Source organism: Pseudogymnoascus destructans (genome assembly GCF_001641265.1).
Source record: "Pseudogymnoascus destructans isolate 20631-21 unplaced genomic scaffold scaffold_43, whole genome shotgun sequence".
Classification (NCBI taxonomy): Eukaryota; Fungi; Ascomycota; class Leotiomycetes; order Thelebolales; family Thelebolaceae; genus Pseudogymnoascus; species Pseudogymnoascus destructans.
In genome coordinates, this window is record NW_020167561.1 from 7,739 (window position 1) to 35,359 (window position 27,621).

Below are 27,621 nucleotides of genomic sequence, written 5' to 3' on the forward strand. Positions count from 1 at the left end.
TTCCAAGCATTGATCTTGTTATTCTCTGTTTTTTGAAAAGTCAGTGAGGTGCTAACCTCTGACTTACCCCTGAGTTCCCAGACTCAACATTTGTTGCAACTTGTCTAAACCACTTCACCACATCATACACCTGATTGCTGCGTTGTGGAATAGTCTAAGCTACAACCCTTTGGCTCTGTTTCCTAAGACAGTGTGTTGTCTTAGTAAATTCATCCCTTCCTTGGGTGGCTAGATTCTCATATCTGGTGCACCCACCATTACAAACCTGCTTCGCATGAATTGCTGCAAGCTGCGTCACTGGTTTGGTTACTATAATGATTATTATAGAGGTGTAGGTTCACTTACTCTCGAACTCCTTGACCAGTGTCATCTCGGCTGCTTCCTGTAGTGCATACTACAGATGATTGGAGTCGAAAATCCACCTTGAGGTCAACTATGATTTCATGGATAAGTTGGATGAAAGGCGCACGTGGGATGAGAGGCTCCATCGATTTTTGGTATCTCTTGATCTGACGAAGTGCAACAACTGTTCTAGGTTAGTAGGAAGGTCTATAGTAATCATTATAGTAATCAGCTTACCTCCAGACTTCCAGCGACACTTTAGCTTGAGTGGTGCATTGGCTGCAGTGTTTGTTGTAATGGTGGGTGCACCAGATGTGAGAATCTAGCCACCCAAGGAAGGGATGATTTTACTAAGACAACACACTGTCTTAGAAAAAGAGCCAAAGGGTCGTAGCTTAGACTATTCCACAACGCAGCAATCAAGTGTATGATGTAGTGGAGTGGTTTAGACAAGTTGTACAAATGTTGAGTCTGAGAACTCAGGGATAAGTCAGAGGTTAGCACCTCACTGACTTTTCAGAAACAAGGAGTAACAAGATCAATGCTTGGAAGCTTGGAAAAGATGTGGAAGTATGTGATAGTCGATTTACTGTATTGTCTGCTTGCCCTTTCTTAAGGAAAGGGCAATCCTATTTATGCTAAAGGAGTGTAGTTCTCTCATTTTCCAAGACTTTCCATGACTAACCAGGCTTGGTAACTGTAGTCGACGTAAGAGAATCCGATAGAACCATCTCCTAGGTTCCTAGCCTATAGGAAGTAAAAGGAGGTCCAAGGTCAGAGTACCCCTATAGGAAGTAAAAGGAGGTCCAAGGTCAGAGTACCCCTATAGACAGATTATGTCATAACTTAACCAATCTTGTAGATAACTAAGGAGCGATGACGTGTAATGAATCATAGAGGGTTGTAGAAGCTTTTGGAGCTATCGTTCATGTTCCTAGGCCTCTAGTCGATAGAGATATGTCATGTGTAGTATTAGCCCAGTAACTAAGGAGTGATGTCATGTAATGAATCATAGAGGGTTGTAGAGATATGCTATGTGGTCATATCAGCTCAGTAACTAAGGAGCAATGACGTGTAATGAATCATAGAGGGTTGTAGCAATCGTTGAGTAGTATTGCTCTTGTTGTTGGTGTGACAAGCCAAAATATGTATAGTGACTTGTAGGTTTGAGCAGGAGATTTCTCAGTTTGCTCTTGAGTTTGATAGCAAACTGAGTGCAACGAATGTCAGTATGACACTCGTCCAATTCCTTTCCATGAATGATCCAATCAATTTCGTAGATGCTAGTCTGAAAAAACTCAGAGTCGCTTCGCATCATCTCGTGGTGGAAAGCATTTGCACTGATTTCGCATATATGCATGGGCGTAAACCTATGTACTAGGGTTTTCTGCAGTGGGGGAGAAACCTCCTGGTTTCATAGTGGGATCGATGGTGTATCGGTGATTTCTTCGTAGTTGTAATGGTGGGTGCACCAGATATGAGAATCTAGCCACCCAAGGAAGGGATGAATTTACTAAGACAACACACTGTCTTAGGAAACAGAGCCAAAGGGTTGTAGCTTAGACTATTCCACAACGCAGCAATCAGGTGTATGATGTGGTGAAGTGGTCTAGACAAGTTGCAACAAATGTTGAGTCTGAGAACTCAGGGGTAAGTCAGAGGTTAGCACCTCACTGACTTTTCAAAAACAGAGAATAACAAGATCAATGCTTGGAAGCTTGGAAAAGACGTAGAAGTATGTGCTAGTCGATTTACTGTATTGCCTGCTTGCCCTTTCTTAAGGAAAGGGCAATCCTATTTATGCCAAAGGAGTGTAGTTCTCTCATTTTCCATGACTTTCCATGACTAACCAGGCTTGGTAAATGTATTAGAAATCAAGTGCGACCCACAACTAGCTTGCTAATCATGTAGTGAACGTAAGAGAATCCCATAGAACCATCTCTTGGGTTCCTAGCCTATAGGAAGTGAAAAGGAGGTCCAAGGTCAGAGTACCTATAGACAAATTATGTCATAACTTAACCAATCTTGTGGGTAACTAAGGAGCGATGACGTGTAATGAATCATAGAGGGTTGTAGAAGCTTCTAGAGCTATCGTTCATGTTCCTAGGCCTCTAGTTGGTAGACATATGCCATGTGGTAGTATTGGCCCACCCCCTTAAGGAGGAGATTTTCTTAATAACTTGTTCAATGAGTGTCCAAATGATATGCCGTGATGTATGTAGCATAAACAGATGTAGTAGAAGAGTTTGCAGCAATCGTTGAGTAGTATTGCTTCTGTTGTTGGTGTGATAAGCCAAGATATGTATGGTGACTTGTAGGTTTGAGGAGGAGATTTCTAAGTTTGCTCTTGAGTTTGATAGCAAACTGAGTGCAACGAATGTCAGTATGACAAGTGTGGGATATTATTTAAGTACGGCCATCCCCGGTAGGCGTGATATTTTTTGTATAATGTAAGGACACAGGGCAACCAGCTCACAGTAATAGCATATGAGAGTGCGAGTCGGAGGCTAAACGGATGCTATCCTATAGGTCTACTACGAAGGATACAAAAAAGATGATGGGGGAACCCCGTGAGTCGATTGTCTCAAGTACCCGAAACCCATCCGACTCAGTTCCGACTCAGTTAGCCCACCCAAATGATCACACGTGACCCCGCAGCTACCCAGAGTCTACTCCCTAGAATGAGAGACGAGAAGGCATCCTTACACCTCCTCTCGAGAGTTAAGCATAGTGATCTAGGAGTCTAGAGCATCTGTTATAGACAACTAGGCATTTTAGTTACTGCTATTAAGCTTAGCGATATACACCCTACACTTGTAGACAAGCTTAGCTATAGCATAGCTAAGTGTTTAGTGCTCTTTGCCTTAGTCTGCCATAAGGCGCTAGGTAATCCGCTTCTAAAATGCTTAGTTAGACTAGTAGCTATATACAGCCTGCTACTTAATGTAGAGCTACACGACAAAGAGCATGTCCTTAGCAGTCATACGGTTTTGACATATGTTACTGTTACATGCCAAAAGTGTGACAGTAACAGTTGCTAAATTGGTCTATTATATTCTTCACATGGGGGATTCACGCGCTGCTCCATTAGGCGTCGGGTCGACACGCACGTGGTGCCGATATCGTTAGTTCTTGTCTAGAAGGATGGGTATACCGCCGTTAGTCATCTAGTCACCGTTCCAGCCCCCAGTTCCGAGGGCCCAGCCAGACGCGAACGGACCGTTTAACTGCTTTAACCCAAGCCCGGTGGCTCGCCGCCGCCGGCGATTAGGTAGGCGGTATTAGTTATGTCGCCGGCGCGCACAGCATCGTGGGCTTCACACTCGCTCGGTGGGGCGTGGATGTGGATGTGCACGCGCGCGCAGAGGTACGGTACTTGCTATTACGAGATCGAATGCTCGTTTGAGAGGGGATCGTGACGTTTGGAGGGGTTTTTGGGGGGGGTTTTGGGGGGGAGAGGTTACGATACCGATACCACTGGATGGTGTACAGTGCAGTCTACGGTTCTGTATGGCTGGCGTCGGGTCTGTGGATGGAATACTATTCGGCGGTGTGGTGAGGTTTTTTATGTGCGAGGGATTATTATATATATCACCAGCTTCACCATCTCCCCTCCCACCCCCTCTCTTCCCCCCTTCCCTGTCTCTTTTCCTCTTGGAAAGCGTCCATCCATCCATCCATCCAGCCAGCCAGCCAGCCCATCGATGAATCGTTAAGAGGATCTTTCCAAGGGTTTATATCCCTTGTTCGACCTTTTAATCCCTCGCCGACTACTCCTCCTCGTCTCCCCGCTCCCTCCTCGTCTCCCCGCTCCCTCCTCGTCTCCCCGCTCCTACCTCGCACCCATCCACCACCCCTACTGCAATAGAATTTGTACGTACGACACGACAATTGAGCCCAACCACTTCAGCCTGCGAGGGTCTGGATTGCTTTATACCTCACTCAACCACCTATATCCCACATCACATCACACATCTCACCATCAGCATCTCCATCTCGCCATCAGCATCTCCATCTCGCCATCAGCATCTCCATCTCGCCATCAGCATCTCATCTCGCCATCAGATCTCCATCTCGCCATCAGCATCTCATCTCGCCATCCAGGTTACGCCATTAGCCTCGACGCGCTACAATCCCTACAACCCCAACCCCTACAACCCCTACAACCCCTACAATCCCCCAACAAACTTACCAACTACATCAAAACCACCAACACCACGTCAAAGTACGCCGCGCGGAAGTCACGGAAGACTACGGACGTTGGACAGCCAGCGACCCTTCATGTCCCTGCCGTTAGCAGCCTGCGCGTGCGTGGCCTCCTCCAGTTCTAATTACCAAATATCCCACGGCGATTGATCCAGCCCGTCCAACCATAACGACCGTTCAGTCACCAGTCACGGAAAGTCCCAAAACTTCAAAAAAAAAGTACCCCCCGCCGTCCACCGAAAATCAATCCCCTCCCTCCAGACCATCGCTGACCTGACCACCCCGAACAGGAAAAAAATAAAAATAAACATCGTGAACTCTTTGTTTATTTACTACTTCTACTTCCCTTTTCCCCCTTTTCCCTAACCCTTATCCCCGTCGTCGACCAGAGCGATAGAGTTTCCTCTCACACCACTCCACCCACTCCACTCCACACAACACACACAACCCCGCGCGAATCTCACCTGCTGAGACCTGCACGCACCACCAACCAACCCGCTGCACGCACACGCCTCAAACTCAATCGCTCACTTGCAGCTTCCCACCCGCCATTGGCTTGGCTCGATAACTACACACTTTTCGACTCTCCCTCCACGACCCCTCACTGGGCGCCCAGCAAAAAAGAAAAAGAAAAAGAAAAAGAAACCGAAATAACACACACAACATTCATGCCCTCCGCCACGCCACGCCCGAGCGACCTGCCCCTGCGCCCGCGCCCCTCCCCCCCCGCCGCCGCCTCAAAGGCCTCCCCCGCCTCTCTCCCCGTCCACCCCCCCCACACCCCCATGACCCGCACGATCGCGGTCGTCAACTCGAGCGGGCGGCAAGCCGCGTCTCTGATCCGCGTCGCGAGCGCCGTGGGCTATCGCGTGCACGCGCAGCTGCGCAATCTCGAGGGCATCGTGGCGCAGGAGATCGCCGCCTTGCCCAACGTCTCCATCTTCGTCGGCGAGCTGGCGCCGCGCGTGGATAAGGGGCGCGTTAATACGGCGCTGATCCGCGAGCTGTTCCAGGGCGCGCAGGTCGCTTTCATTAATACCACGTTCTGGGGGGATGAGGTGGCTATCGGGATTGCCCTCGCCGATGCCGCCAAGGAGGCGCATATCCAGCACTACATCTACTCCTCGATGCCGGACCACTCGCAGTGCTCCCCCTCCTGGCCCTCCCTCCCCCTCTGGGCCTCCAAAGCCCGCGTCGAGTCTTACATCCGCTCCCTCGCCCTCCCCGCCACATTCGTCGACACAGGGATCTACAACAACAACTTCACCTCCCTCCCCTACCCCCTCTTCTGCATGGCCCTCCAGCCCAACGGCTCCTTCACCTGGCGCGCACCCTTCCACCCTGACGCCCCGCTCCCTTGGTTAGACGCTGAACACGACGTCGGACCCGCTGTGCTACAACTCCTCAAGAACGGACCCCCGGCCCCTGGATCCCCGCCCAACAGAATTGCACTAGCATACGAGCGGCTCTCCCCCCGCGAAGCCTGCCGTGCCTTCTCCCGCGCCCTCCGCAGACCAGTACGCTACGAGCGCGGCCCCATCGAAATCGCCGTCTCCATCCCCAGCGGGTATGCGAGACAGCTTCGCGCCTTAGAACAGCTCTTCTCGATGGGTGGACCGGATGCGGAAGCGCAGCCGCCGTATTTTGGGGATCTGGCGCAGGAGGAGAGTGTGCCCGCTGCCGCGATGGGGTTGTGGGAGGGGTATAGGGGGTTGGAGGAGTATGCGAGGGAGGTTTTCCCGCTGGAGGAGGCGGCGAATGGGTTGACGTGGATGCATGAGCCGGTGGAGAGGGTGGAGAGGGGGGTGGAGGGGGAGGATGAGAGTGATGATGAGGAGGAGGGGTTGATGATGGGGAAGAGGAGGCAGGAGGAGTGGCTTGCTTGAACGGTTAATCCATAAACTGACGGTCATTTTTTTAATTCATGGCATGGAAAATGCAGTGCCTACGGGTTTGGGCATGGGAGATGGGATTGGATAAGGAAGAAACTAAAATGGGAACGGAATGGGAAAGGCGGGTTGGGAGGTGCATCAGGCACGGCGTTGGGAATTTTTCGGGTTTTTAAGTGCTGCCTTCTTGCTGCCCGCTTGCTTGCGGAGCCTGCGATTATTTCTTGGGGATGGAACGGATGGGATATTGAGATACCGTGAGCATGGATAGGGATATTGAAGTGGTTAACAAGGAGATGGGAGTGGGATAGGAGATGATATCACGACAGACAGATGGGGAGGGGATACAGACGGGGAATACGGGCTGGGAATCACACCCACGCATGCCCTCACAATACAAGAACTTTCACCACCCCACTCAACACCTCTCCAAACTCAAGTCCAATCCAAACATCAATCCAAAAACTCAATTCCCCTCTCCCTATCTACCCCCTACCCCCCTAATGACCCGGCGCAACCTTAAAAAGCGTAGCTTGATCACTAACCAACATCCCCGCAATACTCGCACTAGTAAGCGTACTCACGATCCCACTAAGCAGCGCACTAAACGCCACCCGTGCAACCCCTCCCCCCTTCCCCGGTGCCAGCTGGGAGAGGACGCCGATTTGGATGCCGACGGAGGAGATGTTGCCGAAGCCGCAGAGGGCGTAGGTGGCGATGAGGCGGGAGCGGGGGGAGAGGTGGGCATATTCGGCGTCAGAGGTTAGGAAGGAGAACTGTTGATGGGATGATAGTGTCAGTTATCTGGATTCTTCTCTTGTTTTTATTTTTGGGGGGGGAGGGGGAAATAGACTTACAGCGACGAATTCATTAGTAATAATCTTCATCCCGATCAACTTGCTCACCAACAAGATATCCCCACCACTGCGATCGACGCCGAGCAGGAAAGAGACGGGATAAAACAAATACCCCAACACAAACTGGATCGTAAGATTATGCGTCTCCCCATCATTAAAAGACCCGATATTCAGATAATGCCCCCACCACGTCAACACCGCATTAACCACCTCGAGCAAACTCAAAATACACAACAGCGACGCTACAATCATGCCTGCGACCTTGAGGCCGAGCCATCCGCCGTTGGCGAAGGCGTGCAGAGCGTTGGAGGGACGCTCTTCGTCTTCCATTGCCGGGACGACGATGCGGCCTGCGGTTAATGGTTCCTCGGTCTCGGGGTAGCGGAGTTTGGAGATGGCGAGGGAGGCGGGGATGGACATCACGCAGCTGGAGATGAGGGCTTGTGGGTTGATCCCCATGGAGATGTAAGCCGCGAGGACGGAGCCAGCGATGGTGGCGAAGCCGGAGGTCATGACTTGGTGCAGTTCCGCGTCCGTGAGATGCGGGATGAACGGCCTGATCAACACCGCAGACTCGCCCTGCCCGACGAACGGGGAGGCGGCGGCGACGACGGCCTCGGCGCCAGAGACGTGCATGGTGTAGAAGAAGAGGTGGGCGAATTTGGAGATGAAGAACTGGAGGGTGCCGAGGTAGTAGAGCAGCTGCACCAGGGCGATGAAGAAGATGATGGGGGGGATGACGTTGATGATGAACCAGCCCAGGGTCAGGGCGTCTGCGTTGGTGAGGAACTCGGTGCCCTTGCTTGCGAAGCCGAGGAGGGACTTGGCGAGGTAGGCGATGAAGTTGAAGATGTCGTATCCGGCTTTCGTGCGTAGGACGAAGACGGCGAGGATGAATTGCGCCAGCATGCCTACGATGACGGTGTGCCACTTGATTAACTTCCGGTTCTTCGAGGTTGCCCAGAAGAGGAAGATGAACACCGCGAGTCCGAAACAGGATATCGCGCGGTTGGCGCGCGTGTTGTCCTTCGTCTCCTCAGCCACCATTGAGCCGACGAGGATTACGGCCACGGTGCCGAGGGCGCCGAGGGGGAGGCGGAAGCGGGGGGGGATCATGTAGACGAGGCGTTGCACGATGTTTTTCCAGAGGAAGGCGATGGGGATCATGGCGTAGCGGGAGGGGATGTAGAAGGTTACGAGGCGGATCATAATAAAGAGCCAGAGGAGGAAGGGGATGAGCCAGCCGTAGTCGTTGCGGTGGAGGACGAGGCCTGCAATCCACCATCTGTAGGAGTTAGTCGTCCTTCACGTCGTGCATGCGCCGCCATCTCGTGGAGTCTAGATACAGACTTCCACTTCCAATGGGAACGGCATAAAGTAGAGGGCACGCAAACTCACCCAGTCATCACAGTCCCAATCACAACATGAATAGCCACGCAAATCTGCTTCCGATACTTCGCAATAAACTTCTTGATCGCCCCCGGCTCCTCATCCTCACTCCTCACCTCCTCCTGATGCACCCGCGCCACTTTCACCTCCTCCGTATCATTGATCTCGAGATCGAGCTTGCGTAGACTATCGCGGTCGGTCGACGCGTTGTTATCCGTCGTGGGATACAACCCATCATCGCGCACACTCCCACCCCCATGCCTCAGCCTCGTCGCATCCGTCTCCATCGCCGTCGTCCCAGTCGTCCCCGGCGCATGCCCCGCGCGCCCCACGCCCCCAATCGCCTCAGCAGATGAATGCTGCATAGCTACTCTGCTCTCGCTACTTCGTTAGAAGGGGGGGCAATGTTGAATGAATTGGCCCTCGCGCGACTTCAGCAACAGTCGCAAGTCCGAGAACACAAAAAAGACGAGAGGAGAGAGAAGAAAGGAAGAGAGGTGTCGTCCGCGTGCGCGCGGGGACTTTATTTCGGTCCACTCCATAGTACGTAGTCCCCATTTTGCCTACCCTACCTGACCTTACCACCCCTTCACGGATCCCGCCGCGTGCTGATGGCAGGGCATCTTTGGCAGTGTGGACGCTGTACCACGCCCGATGAGGAAAGTGATACCCATCCGCGGCCTCATCCTAACGCGCTTTCCCGCGTGGAGCAGCTGGGTGGAGCATCTTAGTACAGTGGTTCTCCCTTCCCCACATGCAGGATTTGTTTCCGATAAGCGCAATTTGTGTGCGTTCGTTTTTGTCCAAGAGTCTAGAGTAGCAGTCCAGGCAAAGACAGTTTTATCTTCCACTATCAGTGGTTGTAGTTTTCTCAGTGGAGTGAGATCAGGGTTTAAGCTAGCCCTCGTGATCTTGGTGGCGCGCTATACTACCCCAGGTCGACGCGGTGCTGGGACGAATGAGGGGAGATGGAGGTGAGATTGAGACGGGTGCAGCAACGGTCTCGGTGTATGGGAGATCGGTGGCGGTGGGGAGGCGGCTGGAATTGGAAGGTGGAGGGGAGGGGCGAGATATGGGTCCTGCCCTAAACTGCCGGACATGACCGACTCAGGCTGTCCATCACTTGTACAGAGGCTCAATGGGGCTCAGTGGACACACAACATACATACAGTTCAATAAAGTCTATACAATTAATTGATCCCGCTGAAGTTGAGATGATACGGTAAGATACCATCCTTGCTCTCGCCGACACTTATCTCGCCCCTTTTCTGTAGCTTACCCCTCCCCAATGCGTCCCCCCATCCGCCCAAACCGCCATGACCGCACAAATACGTAGGTCGAGACGGGCCACGGGCGCGCCACATGTAACGTTCACGACGCCCAACTGACTGGCAGCGGCACACCCTTCGCTCCTGTCTACGCGGAATCCGTACCCTCCAACAATCACTATCTTTGTCCACCAACCCCAGAGCGAAGTGGTAGAGAAGCTGGAAACCCCTGGCGGATTGCGCTGAGATTAAACACGAGGGATCCACCAGAGCTGCACGACTGTATCCACAAGCCGAGGTGACAGGCCTGGAGTGCAGCGTGGGTCGCGGTTCGACGGCGAGTATCTCCCCGTTGCGTTAGGTTTGGCGCGATAAGACGACCAGGCGGCTGGCCAACACATGCGTCGGCTCGTCTCAGCCCAGATAAGGGGCATGGGTATGGGTATGGGTGTGCGTTGAGGAGATAAGTGCAATAGCAAGTGGTGATAAGAGAGAGAGGCGGCTGGAGGTGCTGGGATGGAGAGAATGCGAAGGGTTTTGGTGGCTTGAGGTGAATGAGTGTTGGTGCTGGTGATTGGAAGGGGGTGTTGTTACCCGGATGGCCGAGTGGGAGGAGACAGTGGTGATAAATGGGAGATGAGCTTCGCCGAGGATGGAAGCTGCTAAGCTGCTAGGGAGGCTTGGGATGAGCTTGTTGATATTGGAAGCTGGTCGCGTTGGAGCGGAGTTGGCCGGTCGTTTCGGCATACTGTTGTTTTTCCGTGACAAGTGAGAGCGGCATAGCGAGGGCCGAGATATGCGAGTTGGCGGCTTGAGATGGCACGCTGGATGAGACCTGCATTGCGCAGATACTCTGACTCCTTAGTTTGCGACGGCATGTTGATTCTCTTCAACTTCATGCATTTTTCGGTCGTCGGTTTACTCACTCTCCTGCGTTTTCCACGCTGTTTTCTGTTTTGTCATCTCCTACATTTCTTCCCTCTCTTACTTCCCTCTCTTACTTCCCTCTCTTACTTCCCTCTCTTACCTCCCTCTCTTACTTCCCTCTCTTACTTCCCTCTCTTACTTCCCTCTCTTACTTCCCTCTCTTACTTCCCTCTCTTACTTCCCTCTCTTACCTCCCTCTCTTACTTCCCTCTCTTACTTCCCTCTCTTACTTCCCTCTCTTACTTCCCTCTCTTACTTCCCTCTCTTACTTCCCTCTCTTACTTCCCTCTCTTACTTCCCTCTCTTACTTCCCTCTCTTACATCCCTGACATCATACATTTCTAAGTCTCCTCATACAATAATGTGCAAGCATTCAACCTACGAAGCCCGCCGCTGGGCGGCTCGCGAGGATATCATTATATATAAATTGTGAGGTGTGCCTAGCAGCACCGCCGCTGCATATGCTCCGCAACCATGGATGGCTTTTGGTTACAAGCCCAACTGAATCTACCCAAGAAACTACGGCGCAGACCTCAATAGGGAGTTTTTTGGACTAATGTCACAAGAAGACTTAAAATTTCTAAAGAATGAGTACACTGGGACTTAATGCAGACTAATCACCGTGCAAGCTATTTCGATGTGTTTCGAACTAGTCTATCTATCTCCATTCAGTTAAAAAAACAGTTTGCAGCATCCCCAACGTTTACTGTTGTAGATGCGCATCCCACTCTCCCTAAATCTACATATCCTCTTCTTTCATCTTAACGGTTGACAGCTCCAACGCTCTAAGCTCTAGAGATGTACCTTTATCTAATCGAGACCATTAATGAGGGTGTTGGAATCGATGTAGTTCACATCTGTGGCCAAGCGGATCAAATGCTCAAATACTTGCCGAGTGAAAGGGTTGCGCTACATCAGCCACTAGATCTGCCATATCTGCTTCTATGTTGTTGCCAGATCTAGTAAAGTCGGTTAGCATTTGCCTAGAATATGTATTGATTTTTGCAGCATGCTCACTGTTGATTTTATCTGATTGATTACTTGGATAAGAATGAGGAAGTTCTCGACGTCGACTTCCGAGGGATTCCATAAGACGACTCACCGGAACATGGGGTTCAAGGCCACCTGGTAAAGGCGTGGTGTGGGTCATCCATGGGGAATTAAGCCAGTCGATACAGAACTTTGCGGAGAAAATCTCGAGGTAGCCCCAGAGGGAAGTATCCCATGGTGGCGATCTGAGAAGAAGGTTGTGCAGTATTTCCTTCAATGATGTGCAGGCTACGAGGGAGATGATTGTGCCAGCATCAATGTGCAAAACGGAATCACAGCAGAGTTATTCCTCACTGTTAACCCTTCCCTAAAGACATCCGACTGTACTGCGACACTGATTGCGGGGACGACATACTGCCTAGGACCTACCTATGATTGGAACATGATATTAACGTCGTCTGGGACCACTACTATCACAACCTCTCATACTACAATTATAACCAGCTCAACAACTTCCCCAGCCGTTACTGTTATTGGCGCAACTATATATCCAGCTGCCCCTGCTCAGACCAGTACAACGCCTCAGTGCAATTCTTGGTATACCGTTAAGAATGGAGATACGTGCGCCACAATTAATTCTGCGTACGGAATCTCACAGTCACAATTAGTCATCTGGAACGGTTATCTTAATACTGTCTGCGACAATCTCTCAGTCGGATACTCTGTCTGTGTATCAAGCCCTCTAGTGTTCCAATTCTAGACCTCCCTTGGGTGCTATGTAGATGTTACTGCTTCACGAAGTCTGGCGAATCAAATTGCACTTCCGAACCAAGACACTACGATGACAGTTGAGCTTTGTTAGCAAACACGATCGAGTGGATATACTTTCGCCGGCCTCGAATACGCTCACCAATGTTGGTGCGCTAACTCCATACTGAATAATAGCCCCGCGACATCAGGCCGTAGCAGTCCATGCCTAGCAAACACTGCAGAGATGTGTGGTGGCAGTGACAGGATCAACGTCTACTCAATCGGCGATGATGCGACTGTTGGATGTTATGTCGACTCTTCTACATCACGTACTTTGAGAAACCGCGTTGCTGTTCCAAATGAAACAACAATAATGACACACCAAGTTTGCGAAAGCGCATGCGAGAGAGCTGGCTATCAAATTAATTTCCGGCGTTGAGTACAAATCGGAATCCTATTGTGATAACTCTATCAACGGCGCTAGTGCGTGCGCTTGTCGTTACCAGCGCATGTCATATCGCATCCACTTCTGCGGAGGTTCAAGTCGCATAACCATATTAACTAGACCGCAGTCTAGATATGTTGGTTGTTTCTCAGATTCAGCGACGGCTCGCACGCTAGTGAATAGATACTCCATTGCGAATGAGGGCACAATCATGACGGTTGACCTATGTCGGAATGCTTGTAGAACCGCTAGTTACATATATTCAGGCGTTGAGTATGCCTAGCAGTGTTTCTGTGGCAATGCCATTCAAACGACAGGCGCCATCAGTACAGGGTGTACTATGGCCTGTGCAGGCAATGTCTCTTAGATCTGTGGCGGATCTGACAGGGTCATATAATCCTAGTCTATCCACCACTAGACCCCCCCTTCGAATTTGATGCGATTATTCAAAACCTGTAGGCTTAAAGGATAGTCTCCAGTATACACAAGAGAGTAAAGATGACAGAGCAGGTTTAGCCTTGCTAGTGCCCAGCCTCTGTATCTAGGGTCACACTCGCTCATGTCGTCAGGGTCAAAAAGAGTATCGATGACCTTAATACACACATTCTGATCGGCGATTTCCGTTGTTCTCACTTCCGTCGTTGCCGGCGGTGCATCTCTTAAACCTCCTCGTCAATTAGAAGACAAACGTTCATGTTGAAGTTTCCACTCTGGTCATTGTTGGGATCATTAGCCCAGTCGGTGAAGTGGTCTGCAACCTCATCGATCGACGCCCTATCATACTTCTCCCTATCGCTCATGATAATGTTCCGATATCACGCGCAGACTTCGCGAGTTGGTTCGGGATCGAGCGGGTCCTCTCCCTCGCCCACCTCTAGGTTCCTAATCCACATGCATCTCCAGATAGAATTGATCACATATTCATCCAACTTTGCAATTGCGCCTTCCCACAACAAATCAGACTCTGGAGTGTAAACCGTCCGATAGATTGCGAAACCCCAATAGTCGAGAAGAGTAGGAAGGAAGATGCGCTCTTGCCGACTCCTTTCTAGTCAAAATAACGACATTACTGCTGGAGTTTTCACACTGCTGTGATTTCAATGCGTTGAATGAATTGTAGTTGTATACTGTGGTTCAGTCCTTTGATGTAGGCTGTAAATGTGTATATCGTGTTAGGAAACCCACGAACTCAAAGGTGAGCCTTGTTGTAGAAGCGCCAGTGTATTGATGGAGGCAGGTATCGATTTTAAGCAAGGGTCGCTGATTTTTATCACGTGCAAACCGAGGGGTTGTCGGCGTTCTGGAACCAGTCGAAGCGCCAGTAGCAGCCAGCTTTGAGGGCTGCGGGGAAGGCATCGCACTGGCTGCGTGAGGAGATGCCGCCGTATTGGGCGCCCCAGCTGGTGGAGGGAGTGCTGTATTGGGGGGGCAGGCGTTGAAGATACCGAAGCATCTGGGGGGTGTTAGTTTTGGGACACCCTGCGCGAAGGGTCAAAGGGGATGGTGGAGAAGGGCCAGTGGAGAAGGGCCAGTGGAGAAGGGCCAGTGGAGAAGGGCCAGTGGGAGAAGGGCCAGTGGAGTAGAAGGGGAAAAGGGTGAGTAGGAAAACGAATAAATACGCCGATATCGAAGTGATTCTAACCAAGATCCGTATGGTAGCCTGCACGATCATCTTCTTCCCCGACACTGGGTCACTCGTAAACGTCAACTCGTAGTAGGCACAGCACCAGCTCGCCTCAGTCCCACCCGCTATCGACACCGCGGCGTATCCATAAGCCAGGGAGTCCGAGACGGCCCATGGGCTCTCATTGGAGCACATAAAGGCTGGACCACCATTGTCGCAGGCGGACTTGGTGTCTACATTGGCGAGCACATTGTCGTTCTTGTCACAGGACTGCACGGGGCCGGTCTTGAAGGAGGCCTTGCCTGACCAGGAGCAGGACGGTTTGCAGCAGCCCCAGTAGCGGGTTGTTTGTTTGGTGCCTGAGACGGCGAGAGAGGGGGCGGCGAGGAAGAAGGGGAGGAGGGTTAGGAGGGTGCTTTTGGGGAGAATCATAGTGCCTAGTGTCTGGTGTTGATAGTGATGAGAAAGCTTGGCTTCTGGAGATAGACAAGAGTGGAGTTGAATGGAAGAAGGGAATATATATCCCAACTTCAACGCAGGGGGAATTCAGGCTGAGCGACGATCGATACCAATATCAATGATCGTGGGATATACCGGGCTTTATAGTATCGGCTTTTATATGCCAAGAGAGAACATGGGCGATGTGATGCTTGAGAGAGTTCAATGAATGATATCGAGAAACAAGAATATACCCGTACCTTTTAAATTAGCCGCCATGCCGCCCTTTATTCTCCGCATAACCAGCTTATATACCCTGAGCCGGTTCTGCCAATGCTTCCTGCCCAATCCACATCATCTGATGGCAACGTACGGGCCGCGACTGCGAACGCCCATCGCCACCAAAGCATGTCGGGAGAAGGTTGTTGGCGAGAGAGTGGAACTGAGACTGGGTGTGAGCTTCCTTAATTTGTAGAATGAACGCCGAACGGGACTGGCTCTATTTTGCAATATATACTCGGGAGATTGGGCCGGCGTGGCTTTGCACCGGTAGGTATAGGCATAGCGGCTTGTGGATCCCGTAATGAGGAGAAGTCCTGGGCGTGGAGAGGTAAAGTTGACAGACCGCTCCAAAGACGGCACATATTTTGGTATTCTATAGCAGCTGTTCTGTGGTCACGCTTTGGCGACTTGGTGGCTTACCACGTTGTTCTCTGAAACCAAGGGAAAAACTCTCCGGCTGGGAATGCGGGGAAGCATATGCATGTACTCCCACGTAATGCGGGCACCCCTAGCCTCTGCGGCTTTTCTCGATTTATCTTGAATATCGACTATCGTATAGACAATACTGTTGCGATGAACAAGGAAGTTTGAGACTATAAAATATATCGCAGATATCAGCTGGTTGGGGACCGGCGTAGGCGGCTGACGATTAAATTTATCGTTCAGTCAATACCCTTTACGACACACCGGTCACCCACTACTTCATGACCTAAATTATCTTCCATGTGTGATCGTTATTCAACGTTAATATTTCAGTTACATGCCGGAAGTAAATCCCTAACTCCAGGCTCCTCGCTATGCTCAAATTTGTGGCGCCAGACAGACGACCAGCAGCGGCCGGACTAGACTCTATCTCCTCCCTCTCCCCGCACCGCCACTTCCACCAGGCATTCCTCCACCTCCCATCATACCCCCCATCTGCTGCATCATGGCCTGCATGTCCATGCCTCCGGGCATTCCTCCCCCTCCCCCGCCGCCACCAAACATCTTCATCATCGAGCTCAGGTCTGGCATGCCACCACCACCGGCACCACCTGCACCTCCCATACTCGCGAGCCTCTTCTGCATCGCCGCCATCTGCTGCTGCTTGTTGGAGCCTCCCATCGCTCCCTGGGAGCGCTGCATGTTCTTCATGTTGCCGCCCATCTTCTTCGCCATCCCGGCCATCATCTTGTGCTGCGTCAGGATATCCTCGACCTCACGCACGCTCGTGCCGCTGCCGTGCGCAATGCGCGTCATGCGTGTTGGCTGCTCGATGAAGAGCTTTCCGTCGCAGTCGAGCTCCTTGGTCGTCATGCTGTCGCAGATGTAAATCATGCGCTTGAGCTTCAGGGAGCCCTCTTCGTCGTCCATGCCCTGCATCATGCCGCTCATTCCCGGAATCATGCCCGCCATCTTAGACAGGGGACCCATCTTCATGATGTTTGAGAGCTGGTCGCGTAGGTCGCGGATAGTGAAGACACCTTCAGCGATGTGCTTAATAGTATCCTTTTGGTCAAGCTTGAGCGACTGCACGTGCTCGACGAGGCCTTGCATGTCGCCCATACCAAGGAGCTTGTTGACGAACTGCTGTGGCGCGAATCGTTCAAGATCCAGCATGTGCTCACCAGTACCGATAAACACGATAGGTGTTCGCGTTGCAGCAACCGCGGATATGGCACCACCTCCACTAGCACTTCCGTCGGTCTTCGTAATAATGATAGCTCCGAAATCTGCAGCCTCCTTGAACGCTTTACTTTGCGCCTCAGCTTGCTGACCAATACTGGAATCCAAGACCATAATAGTCTGATCTGGCTTGACGGCGTCCTGAATATCCTTCATTTCCTGGAACAGAGCATCTTCCTGCCTGTGCCTTCCACTAGTATCCACGATAATGATCTCGAACCTCTCCTTCTTAAACTTATCCACTCCCTCCTTTGCCACTACCGCTGGATCCGTCTGTGTGAGGGAACCATAGTATGGGATTTTCGCCTTGGTGGCGTTTTGCTTCAACTGATCGAAGGCTCCAGCTCTGAAGGTATCGGCGCAAACCAGACAGGCCTTGAAGCCTCTCGATTGGTAGTGTCGTGCTAGCTTCGTACATGTCGTAGTCTTACCTGCACCCTGTAATCCAACAAACATAATGACATTCGGCTTGCCCTTCTTTGGCTTGAAGGGTTCGGCATGGGGATCGACAAGCTTGACCAGTTCATCGAAGACGGACTTCTGGATGAGGCGCTTCTTGTTGACGCTTGGTTCAAGGTCTTTGAAGTTCACCGAGGCTTTGATAGATTTGCGCAGGTTTCCGACGAGTTTCACGTTAACGTCGGCTTCGAGGAGAGCGGTACAGATCTCCTTGATCATGCCATCGAATGCCTATATCTTTTAGAAGTCGTAGCTTAAGAGGAGAGACGTGGCATCACCTTCTCGTCGAGATTGCTCGACCGAGTTAAGTCGTTGACGGCCGCATTGATGCGTCGTCCAAGATCTTGAAGAACCATAGCTCAGATAGCGCTGACAGGCTGTCTGAACCTCAGTTTGGTATATTATAGAGGCTCAAGTTCCATGAGACGTCGAATTATGTCCATGTGGGCTAAGGAATCGCGGGGCAAGCGAATCCAGTGGTTGTTCCGCTGGACCCATATATTGACACACGACCAATCAGAAGATAATCCGGTTATCGCAAAAAGTGAGATTGACGATTGAAAATAATATGGCGGATGCGATTTTGAACGACGAAACCAATAATTCAAATCCGCTTCAACGACACAATGGGTGGACCAATGAGAACAAAAAGGAAGGCGGGAGAAAGCATGAAAGGGAGACCCAAGAAGTTGGTCAAGAAATTCAAGAAACAAACAGACTACGACAGTGGTTCCGGCGATGATTCCGAGACTGGGGACAAGCAGGACTTCGCAGCGGTCAACCTCGCAGACTCGGATGAGGAGGAAGAATCTGCTCCGGTGAAGCTTTCAACACATGTCGCTGCAGATTCGGACAATGAAGAGGAGAACGATGAGCCAAATCTTGACGAGGCATCTGCATCAGATGTCACCGACGCATCGAATTCAGACTCGGACTCGGACGCAGACATGTCTGATGCAGACACAAATCCCAACAACGTGAAGATACGGAACAAGCGCAACGATCCTGATGCCTTTGCGACGTCCATGTCCAAGATTTTGGGCTCGAAACTCTCCACAAGCAAGCGAAGCGATCCCGTCTTATCGAGGAGTGTGAACGCCCTCCAGGCATCGAAAGAGATCACCGATCAGGCTTTGGAAAAGAAGGCAAAGCAAAAGCTGAGGGAGGAGAAGAGGCAGGCTATGGACAAGGGCCGCGTCAAGGATGTTTTGGGCGCCTCGACGGCATTCGACGCTGCCAACAAGGAGGAGGGAGAGCCAATAGCGACAGTCCAGCAGATTATGGAGGAGGAGAAGCGTTTGAGGAAGACGGCGCAAAGAGGTGTTGTGCGCATGTTCAATGCCGTGAGGTCTGCACAGATCAAGGGAGAGCAGGCTGCAAAGTATGCTAGGCAGAAGGGTTTGGTTGGCCATGGGAGGAGGGAAGAGAAGGTCAATGAGATGAGCAAGCAGGGCTTCTTAGCGCTCATCGCCGGCGGCTCGGGAGGGTTGCCAACGGGAGGCATTGAAGAGGCATGATTGTATCACTTATGAATTGCATAGCATGGCGCATGTTGGCGTTGGAGTAGTAATGTTTTTAACGCCTAGCAAGCTTCTAGCCGCTGGTTCCAATAATGATACATGTTCCGGTGGGGAATCAGTAATATTTACAACAGTGTTCCAGGTATCCCATGCTAATTATCAGATCTCTCGTTCTTTTGGCTGAAATCGCTTGCCTGTAGGTTTCTTGTCATCGATGGTAGCTTGACCCTCAATCCATCAAGCTCCTTGTTCATCTTCACTTGGCAACCCAGTCGTGATGTTTCGGTCAGGCCGAAGGCAAGGTCCAACATGTCGTTCTCGTCATCATCAGGCTCCTCCATCTTATCGTACAATCCCTCATCCTCGATTATGACATGGCACGTTGAGCATGCGCAAGAGCCTCCACATGCGCCTATGATAGATATTAGCGGAGTTCGGGCAGTCTCGGGGTCCAAAGTTCATACCCTCCATCTCAACATCGTTGGCTTGAGCGATATCCAAGAGATTGTCTCCCTTTGCGACTACGAAAGTCTGCTCATCCCCGTCCTTGTCTATGAAGGTAACGTGTAGCCTAGACGGTGTCAGGGGCTAGTCAGGTCCGGAGATAGCTCAACCACCTACTCTTCTCCCGGCTTTGGCGGATCAAGATGCCCGTGTAAAGATATCGGCGAGTATGAAAACGCTCTTCTCTGTTCGACTCTGCCATAACCGCCTGCTTGTCCTGCCAACCGTTGCTGACGTGGTTGTTGTGCATTCTGTATAGCCGTGACTCTTGTTGCGGAAGCACACCCCCGTCTCGGTGACGTTTGTGTAGATTCCCGTAGGAATTGCTCAATGGGCTTCGACCATCTCGAAGACCTTGCAGCCGACCTTGAGACATTCATCGTGCAGGCGCAAAAGGACAAAAAAGCGAGGGCTTGTGAGCGAGGCGCATCCAGCAATATTTCCCGTAAATCTAAGAAAAGTCGAAAAACAAATAGATAGACAATTAAGCCAGTTTCTGTCTAATAATTAGTCTATATTAATTTTTAGCTGTGGGCGCGAGGTTCGGCGGTCGTTATCGTAAACTCCGCATAAAATTATAGGCGAGTCTCCATGCACGAATTTGACATCACAACTGTACTAACAGGTTTCCCTTTCCTGGCCACCACTAATGACATTTGAACTAACCAAAACACCGCCTCAAGCATGGCGAACCCGCGCGAAGGTCCGAATCCACTGAGGCCGTACTATATCCCTCCAAGTATTGGATTCCCACCAGAAGCGCAGAATGCAGGGAGCTCCGGACGGGGAGCTGGTCAGAATGGCTCGACTTCCTACGCGTCATCGGCGCGCGACATCTTCAGCGACATCGATTACTCGGATTACGTGTCAGAGGGCTCACAGAGCACGGTGGATATGATTAAACAAATGCTGGATGAGGCAATGTACAAATACATGTCGGTGTTGATAGCGCAGCCGTTCGATGTGGCGAAGACGATCCTACAGGTCCGGTCGCAAGCTCTTGCAGATCGATCAGTGCCTGCGTTTTCTCCCAGGAATGGCAGGAAAGAGGCGTCTGACTTTGCGGAATCTAAATATGAAGAGGTTCGTAACCCACAGCGCTCTGCTAGCCTTGTCACATGCTAACTCCCTTAATAGTATCCTTCCGACGATTCAGACCCAGACGAGCGTGCATACTTCACCTCCAATGCGCCAGAAGCTACATCTTATACCTCCCCAACTCGCTCGCGGCGACATGCCACCGACCGCGCTGGTTACGTTTTGCCCTCCGCGGATGACTCGCCCAGCGCAAACCAACTTACTCTGAAATACTCCGATTCGATTCTCGAAATAATCGGCCAACTATGGACAAAAGAAGGGGCATGGGGCGTGTGGAAGGGAACAAACTCGACTTTCATATACAGCGCCTTACTCCGGACTTTTGAGAACTGGGCAAGGAGCTTCCTCTCTGCTGTTTTCAATGCTCCAGACCCAGGGATTGTTGGAATCATAAGTGGTGGCCTTGATATGGTAGATTCGCCCTACCCTTGGTCGTCCCTTGGAATAGCAGTTGGAGCTGCTGCTATTGCAGGTCTGGCGCTCGCGCCCCTCGATATTGTACGAACAAAGTAAGCACAGCAGAGAAATCCCCCCCCTTTCCGCCACTAACTGCCAACAGACTCATCCTTATGTCGACTAACGCACCACGCCGCGGCCTCGTCAACGAGCTGGGCCAACTCCCATCCTGGGTCTGCCCCGGAAAGATCTTCGTCCCAACCATTCTTCACAGCATTATATCGCCCGTCATCATCCACTCCACACCCCTCGTCCTCAGCTCCCAATTCTCAATCGATCCAGTCCGCACCCCCGCCGTCTTCTCCGTTGCCTCATTCCTCTCACAAGCAGTTGAGCTGTTTGTAAAGCTTCCCCTCGAAACCGTCCTTCGCCGTGGCCAGATGTCAGTTCTTACGACGCCACCATACTATACTGGCAAGGAGTTGGACACCGTTGTCGATATTGGACCCTACAGCGGTCCAATCGGAACTATGTGGATGATTGCCCGCGAAGAGGGCGTACGAGACGACCCCGACGCCCTCAAACTCTCGGGCCCTGTCACCAGGACCACTAGGAAGCCACAGGTCAAGCAAGGCCAAGGCGTCGAAGGGCTCTGGCGCGGCTGGAGAGTCGGGATGTGGGGTCTGGTTGGTATGTGGGGAGCCGCAGCGATGGGCGGCGGCGGCGGAGGAGAGTTCTAAGAAGGGGGTGAGTGTATATGATGGATGTAAAATTTGGTGGTTTGAGCGAACGGCGCAGATGGGGATATGATGGGGGCAAAGAAACATCTCACGAGATGGGGGTGGAGGCGTTTTGTTGATTTGAGATACTCAGCTCTACTGGTCCCGTATTTATATCACGGGGAGGCTTGTGTGCCACATAGTTAGCATTAGGAAGATTGATGTGTATATTGTTACCGATTCTTGCAAGGCTTCCAAAGTTCCATGACTCAGTATGTATAGAAACTGCGCGGAGGATCTCGTACCCTGAGATCTAGCCGACTAAGGCGAGATGCTGCGCTATTACGCCAATATATAAGGTGTTGCGACTCCATGCTAACCGTGGTGGCACCACTAATGCGGCGGTCGCACGTGTCGAATGTTTCCAGAAAATCCTCAACTATGATGCGATATTCTCATAGGAGGAGAGGAGACAGTGGGAAGAGTTGTACGGTGATAAATAGCAGTGATGAGGCAGACATCGGTCCACAACGGGCGTTTGCATGGCTGTGTTCAATGCGGTCTCCAAGACATGCCTTGTATCAACTTCTCTTGGGCTGTTGGTTCGAAGAACTTCACGGCGTTTCTCTCCATGACCTCCTCCATGGTTGGATCAATGGCAGCTTTGGAAATTGTACACTTCATCGTCTTCGCTGCAAGAACCCGTATGAGACCTTCGTAGTTGGCGCTTAGTGGCTGTAGAGACCGTCCAGGAAGAAATTCCCACATTAGATATCTCGAGGATTCAAACTACCCAATGCCATTTAATCGTTCATTACCATAAGAGCTACTCCAAATCCCGAACCCCCAAGTGTTGTTCAGAAAAACCATTGTTCCAGCCTTCACCCTGCACCTCGATATAAATCCCCAGCCTTGCAACCCCCCCAAGCCCCACACCCAACCCCAATCCCGCCTAGCGCCGCCTCCCGCAAACCTCCACATCAAAAAGTTTCTAGATCACCAAACTCAAACCACCACCACGACGCCCAACCCCAATCCCACCCACCACCAGCCCGCCAACACCTCGTACGTCCTTCCCGCAGCTCTCAATCCGGGCAGTATCTAACAGCGATCCAGATTCCACCACCGCAACCATGCATCTCATGTACACCCTTGACGCCGAGGGCACCCGTGTCTACACCCTCAAGAAGATCAACGGAGGCGAGGTCACCAAGAGTGCGCATCCCGCGCGCTTCAGCCCGGATGACAAGTACAGCCGGCACCGCGTGACGCTCAAGAAGCGTTATGGGCTTTTGTTGACGCAGCAGAGTGAGTTCTTTTCCACCGACTTTTGCCAGTTTGGTATGGGGCTAATGCGGTGCGCAGAGGATCTTAAGGTTCTGGGACAGTAGATTGGATTGGCTGGGATAGGGTGGGTTTGAGGGGGATGGGGTGAGGGGAGGGAGAGTTGGATGGAAGATGTTGGACTATGTTGAAGGCGTTGAAGGCGTTCGGTGGAGGGGTGAAAAGTCTAGGCTGCCCTGAGCCAAATGATACAACAATTTGAAAAATCAAAACATAATAAAAATCGACGCCCAGTCACTTCTAAACGACATCCAATGTGTGTATTTGACCATGTCTGATTCAAAATGAAAATCGACCCCAGTCACTTCAAACTACATCCATGCGTGTGTTTACCTATGCTTGATTCAAAAATGACGCCTCTTCGTTTTCTTCTAAGCCCGATAGAATATATCCCATACATCCTATCCCAACTCCCACCCCATTCAACGCCATGCCTCTTTACGTCCAGCCTACCGCCGCCTACTCACTACACCCCTTCAATGCCTCTTCTTGGAATTAACATTCCTCCCCGCCCCCACCATCGGTCTCCCCCCCGGCCCCCTGCGACTCCCACTCAGCAACCCCGGCAAATAATCCTCATCCATCAGATCCCTCTCCTTCGTCCTCTTCGCCCTCTCCGCCGCCTGCACATACTCCTTCTGATCCTCCGCCAGAATAAGCGCCTGTCCCCACCCCCCCTTCCCGCCCCCTCCCGCGCGCGTATTCGCACTCCCTGCTACGGGCTTGGGGATGGAATACACATTCCCGCGCGGGCTCCATTGCTTGTTCTTCTTCAAGTGGACCTTGAACGTCCCATCCTTGTCGGTGGAACAGCTCACGCGCAGCAAAGTCGGCTTTCCGCAGCGAGAGCAGAATTGCTTCGACATGTCCTTGGTGACGGCGAAGCACGCGTGGCAGCGTAACACCCACGTCTTGAGCTGGCGCACGCGAGTCATGGTTGGGGAGAGAAGGTTGAGGTTCATGCGGAGGAGCACGTTCTGCATGGCGAAGTCGGAGGTGATGCAGGCGACTTGCATGGTTTTGACTTCGGGCTCTTGGGGGGCGGAGCCGGCGGTCTCTTTGGCTTGGACTTTTTTGATGTTGGAGGGGGTGATCCAGCCGCCTTCGTCGTCTTCGGACTCGGACTCTTCGACTTCTTCTGGGGCGTCGGGAATGGTGTCGATGGAGGATTCGAGGGACAGAGCGGCTAGAGACTCCTCTGCTGGTTTGGCCTCGGTCTTCTCTTCTGTGGATGGCTCGGTGGATTCAGGCGTTGGCTCTTCCGTCTTGACTTCCGGGACTTCAGCGTCTTTCGCTGGGCCCTCCGCAACTTCCGCTGGGATTCCAACATCCCTCTTCGCCTCTACCTCAGCCTCCGCCACAACCGGCTCTGCAACAGGTATTTTTGTCCCCCACGCTCCCCGACTCTCAAGTATCGGCTTCACCTCCTTGACCTCCTCTTTCAGCTCTTCCTTAACCTCCACCTCCTTTCCCCCCTCAACCTTATCCCCCTCCTTCCCCTCCACCACACTCCCCGGCGGCGCCCCATTCAACCTCTTCTGCCCCGGCAAACTCCTCAACCTCCAATCCCCCCCATTCCTCTCACACTCCAACTCATAACTCAGCGCCAACACCAACACATCCGGTTTACTCAGGACCTCCAGATCGCCCGTGCGTCTCGCAAAATCAGTCACCGCCTTCACACTCGCCGGCCTCGGGGTCCTGAGTTTCAAAAACGGCAGCAGAGTAGTCTCGAGACGATAGCGCGCTGCTACGTCGCGGATCTCCGAGAGGACGTGGGGGACGGTGTAGAGCTCGCTGGATTGGGCGAGGAGAGTCGAGATGGGGGGGGTGTTGGTGATGATAGGGGCGGCGTCGAGGACTAGGGTGTGCATAGGTTTAGGTGTTTCGGTCGCCATGGTTGTGGTCGTGTGTAGGTGTGTGGTGTGTGGTGTGTGGGTGTGAGGTTTTGGTGGGGTGGTTTTTGAAGGGTGTGAAGAATTTTGTTATCAGGACGGCAGAACAAGTTGTGGTGGGGCTGGGCGGTGAATACGCTAATGATATATTTTTATGATGGGCGTTATCTCATTTGAAAGGAGGGGGATTTTTTTGGCTCTGTGTTATCCTTTATTTGACGACCCGATCTAAGAAAACAGCCCAAGACAAGCCTTAATTAAAAGTGTAGAAAAAAAGTGGTATATCTATTTGCAAGCAAAGCCCTATAGTTCCCATCCATCTCACCCCATCCCAAACGCCAATATATCCCCCAAAAGTACACCCATTGCCCTACCTGCGGCATCCCCTAATACCCCTTTCAAGCTTCTAATCCAGCTATAATACCCCAAACACAAAGAAAAAGAAAAAAGGCAGGCGTCCGCCGCGTAATTGTTGTACCCGAGCTCCAGCTCCAGCTCCAGCTCCATATCCATATCCATATCCACAGAGCCTGCCCCATCCTTAATCCCCATCCGCAAACACCTCCGGCGTCTGCGCCTCCCCAAACGCCCCGCGCTGCTGCCCATCCACCGGCGGCTTCACGATGCCTTCCTTCAGGATATCCTCCGCCGTCTCTTCGGAATACGTTTTCTTCCCCAGGCGCTCGCACCACTCCTCCGCACTAACAATCGTCCCGTCCAACACGCCGCTGACTTGGGCCATCATGTCGAGTCCCTCCTTAGCCAGGACCATGACCCGCTTCGCGCCTTCGCGCGTCTCCCAGTCCGCTTTCGCCGCCGCGTTGTTGGTATCGGGGGGTGTGCTGGTGCTGGCCATCTTGAAGCGCTGGGGGAGACTGGTGAGGTGGCTGCGGACGAGGACGCGGGCGTTTTCGGGGAGGGCGCCGCCGGCGTATTTGGAGACGACGTCGACGACGTCTTTGAGGGTTTTGAGGACATCGTATTTTAACTCTGCAATTTTCTGTGTCAGGACTTCTCTATCTTTCTCCGAGTCCAATACGAAGATATCTTCCACGTTCTGCCTCTCGGTAGAGGATGATGATCCGGCAATAGGGGTTGCGGTCTTGCTGTTGCAGTCCTCGAGTGTCTCCTTTAGTGTGGTGATGCTCTTGCCGATATGTTCGTTTGCCCAGCGCAGTAGACCGAGGCAGTATTTGAGAGAGCGGAGAGACTCGACGGACATGGCGATGCTGAGTCCTGAGGTGGACATGATAAGGCGCGATTGCCACGACGGTGAGCCTGGAGCATCGTTCTCCTCGGAGCGAACGAGCGAGGTAGTCTGGGATGCTTCATAGCTTGGGCTCTTGTATTCATCGTATGCAGGTAGGCTTTCGACGTACGAGGAGGCTAGGCTGTTGGCTAGGCTATTGCGTCGTTCACGGTGTTGGAGTTGCTGTTCGTCTCCTAATGATTGAGTGGAATTGCGCATAGGCCATGCCCTATCGGTGTCTTCACTTGTCTTCCGGCGCTTGCTTGACTGGTCGTCTGTCGATTTCGTCGTTGCTGTAGAGTGACGATTGTGTGCCCGTCTGCGCCCGCCGAGAAACCAGCGCACGCCGCCTTCGATTCCCGTAGTGCGACCCACTGTCCCGACTTTATTGACGACCGGTGTGAAGCGACGCTCGACATATTCGGCTGTCGACTTGAAGCGCGGGCTGTAGTTCTTCGATGCGGAGTAGGCTGAAATGGAGCTATTGATGGTGGTCCTTACCAGAGGGTGCGAGGTGGTTAGAAGAGAGAGTAGAGGCTCGGGCTGCCCTGAAATATCTCGACGGTGTCTATTATAGCGAGATGAAGATGGTGGGGACTGCACAAAGTCTATTCGGATGTCAGCACAATGCGCCAATTCCGTATCAGGCAGGCGACTACATACCGGCACGAAGGTCTCCCAGAGCTTCGGCAGCGAGGCGCACATCAGGATCATCAATAGAGAGCACACTGCCACCTCTGACACCACGACCATCATCAAGGTCCATAGCACCAGGACTGTCCACTCCTCGGGCACTTCTGGGCGAACCATTAGGCGGGCGGTAATACGAAACGAACGGATTCAAGGATGGCCAGGCAGTCGTCGTCGTCGCCGCCGTGGTCGCCATGGGCTGAGATGTCTCCTCGACAGGCGCTTCTATAGACGATTCGACGGGCGGCTCGACAGGCGGCTCGGCCGGTCGAGTTAACGATTCTTGCGACATGGAGCCGTGTGCGTTGCCGCGGTCATTGCCTGCCGACGATGTCTCAGGGGCCGGTGCTTCTGATAGTTGCATGTTCAGAGGGTGATGCGACGGGGTGTAAGAGGGAGGTCGTTCGTCAGGCGCTAACATGTGATAGTGAGCGTGCTCCATTATTCGCTCTGCAACATGGGACGGCTGTGCTTGGCGATGTAAATTAATTTGTTGGGAGGTGATTAAGCAGGAAGCGGCTAGGAGACTATCGACGGTGTCGACTTCCTCACGAGGGGGTGTTCTGGTCTGGGGTTGGTGGTTGATCGTGGAGTGTTTTCGCATGTGCTTTTTTTTTTTGGGGGGGGGGGGGGGGGGGGGGGGGGAGGGGGTGTCCTTGAGTTGAATTAGCCCGT

The 27,621-nt window shown here is 52.2% G+C and overlaps 11 protein-coding genes across 11 annotated transcripts; 4 read left to right on the forward strand and 7 right to left on the reverse strand.

The window, feature by feature from the left end:
* Positions 1–4,357: 4,357 nt before the first annotated feature.
* Positions 4,358–6,434, forward strand: VC83_09321 (uncharacterized protein; the record flags this gene model as incomplete). The annotated part of the gene is made up of 2 exons (XM_024472761.1): positions 4,358–4,767; positions 4,839–6,434. Exon 2 carries the CDS (start codon positions 5,217–5,219, stop codon positions 6,432–6,434), a length of 1,218 nt encoding a protein of 405 aa, XP_024319660.1. The 5' UTR covers positions 4,358–4,767; positions 4,839–5,216.
* VC83_09322 (uncharacterized protein) lies at positions 6,372–8,943 on the reverse strand. The gene is made up of 3 exons (XM_024472762.1): positions 8,693–8,943; positions 7,295–8,579; positions 6,372–7,213 (listed from the first exon to the last, which is right to left on the reverse strand). Exons 1-3 carry the CDS (start codon positions 8,698–8,700, stop codon positions 6,938–6,940), a joined length of 1,569 nt encoding a protein of 522 aa, XP_024319659.1. The 5' UTR covers positions 8,701–8,943; the 3' UTR covers positions 6,372–6,937.
* An 872-nt stretch (positions 8,944–9,815) lies between these two features.
* Positions 9,816–10,762, reverse strand: VC83_09323 (uncharacterized protein). Its single transcript, XM_024472763.1, has one exon. The coding sequence runs from the start codon at positions 10,696–10,698 to the stop codon at positions 10,366–10,368; it is 333 nt and encodes a 110-aa protein (XP_024319658.1). The 5' UTR covers positions 10,699–10,762; the 3' UTR covers positions 9,816–10,365.
* Positions 10,763–12,348: 1,586 nt separating this feature from the next.
* VC83_09324 (uncharacterized protein) lies at positions 12,349–15,339 on the reverse strand. Its single transcript, XM_024472764.1, has one exon. It carries the CDS (start codon positions 15,117–15,119, stop codon positions 14,334–14,336), a length of 786 nt encoding a protein of 261 aa, XP_024319664.1. The 5' UTR covers positions 15,120–15,339; the 3' UTR covers positions 12,349–14,333.
* Positions 15,340–15,389: 50 nt separating this feature from the next.
* Positions 15,390–17,961, reverse strand: SRP54 (Signal recognition particle). The gene is made up of 2 exons (XM_024472765.1): positions 17,810–17,961; positions 15,390–17,762 (listed from the first exon to the last, which is right to left on the reverse strand). The coding sequence occupies exons 1-2, from the start codon at positions 17,885–17,887 to the stop codon at positions 16,257–16,259; spliced, it is 1,584 nt and encodes a 527-aa protein (XP_024319663.1). The 5' UTR covers positions 17,888–17,961; the 3' UTR covers positions 15,390–16,256.
* A 196-nt stretch (positions 17,962–18,157) lies between these two features.
* Positions 18,158–19,048, forward strand: VC83_09326 (uncharacterized protein; the record flags this gene model as incomplete). Its single annotated transcript, XM_024472766.1, has 1 exon — positions 18,158–19,048. The coding sequence occupies one exon, from the start codon at positions 18,158–18,160 to the stop codon at positions 19,046–19,048; it is 891 nt and encodes a 296-aa protein (XP_024319662.1).
* A 155-nt stretch (positions 19,049–19,203) lies between these two features.
* YAH1 (mitochondrial matrix iron-sulfur protein) lies at positions 19,204–19,935 on the reverse strand (the record flags this gene model as incomplete). Its single annotated transcript, XM_024472767.1, has 3 exons — positions 19,204–19,463; positions 19,516–19,622; positions 19,673–19,935. The coding sequence occupies 3 exons, from the start codon at positions 19,933–19,935 to the stop codon at positions 19,204–19,206; spliced, it is 630 nt and encodes a 209-aa protein (XP_024319661.1).
* A 189-nt stretch (positions 19,936–20,124) lies between these two features.
* On the forward strand, positions 20,125–21,988 carry UGO1 (mitochondrial fusion and transport protein ugo1). The gene is made up of 3 exons (XM_024472768.1): positions 20,125–20,638; positions 20,693–21,162; positions 21,213–21,988. Exons 1-3 carry the CDS (start codon positions 20,240–20,242, stop codon positions 21,787–21,789), a joined length of 1,446 nt encoding a protein of 481 aa, XP_024319666.1. The 5' UTR covers positions 20,125–20,239; the 3' UTR covers positions 21,790–21,988.
* Positions 21,989–22,339: 351 nt separating this feature from the next.
* NOP10 (snoRNP complex protein) lies at positions 22,340–23,159 on the forward strand (the record flags this gene model as incomplete). The annotated part of the gene is made up of 3 exons (XM_024472769.1): positions 22,340–22,472; positions 22,885–23,076; positions 23,134–23,159. The coding sequence occupies 3 exons, from the start codon at positions 22,340–22,342 to the stop codon at positions 23,157–23,159; spliced, it is 351 nt and encodes a 116-aa protein (XP_024319665.1).
* Positions 23,160–23,405: 246 nt separating this feature from the next.
* NOB1 (Nin1 binding protein) lies at positions 23,406–25,082 on the reverse strand. Its single transcript, XM_024472770.1, has one exon. The coding sequence runs from the start codon at positions 25,008–25,010 to the stop codon at positions 23,589–23,591; it is 1,422 nt and encodes a 473-aa protein (XP_024319676.1). The 5' UTR covers positions 25,011–25,082; the 3' UTR covers positions 23,406–23,588.
* Positions 25,083–25,204: 122 nt separating this feature from the next.
* VC83_09331 (uncharacterized protein) lies at positions 25,205–27,565 on the reverse strand. The gene is made up of 2 exons (XM_024472771.1): positions 26,920–27,565; positions 25,205–26,864 (listed from the first exon to the last, which is right to left on the reverse strand). The coding sequence occupies exons 1-2, from the start codon at positions 27,548–27,550 to the stop codon at positions 25,549–25,551; spliced, it is 1,947 nt and encodes a 648-aa protein (XP_024319677.1). The 5' UTR covers positions 27,551–27,565; the 3' UTR covers positions 25,205–25,548.
* Positions 27,566–27,621: the final 56 nt, after the last annotated feature.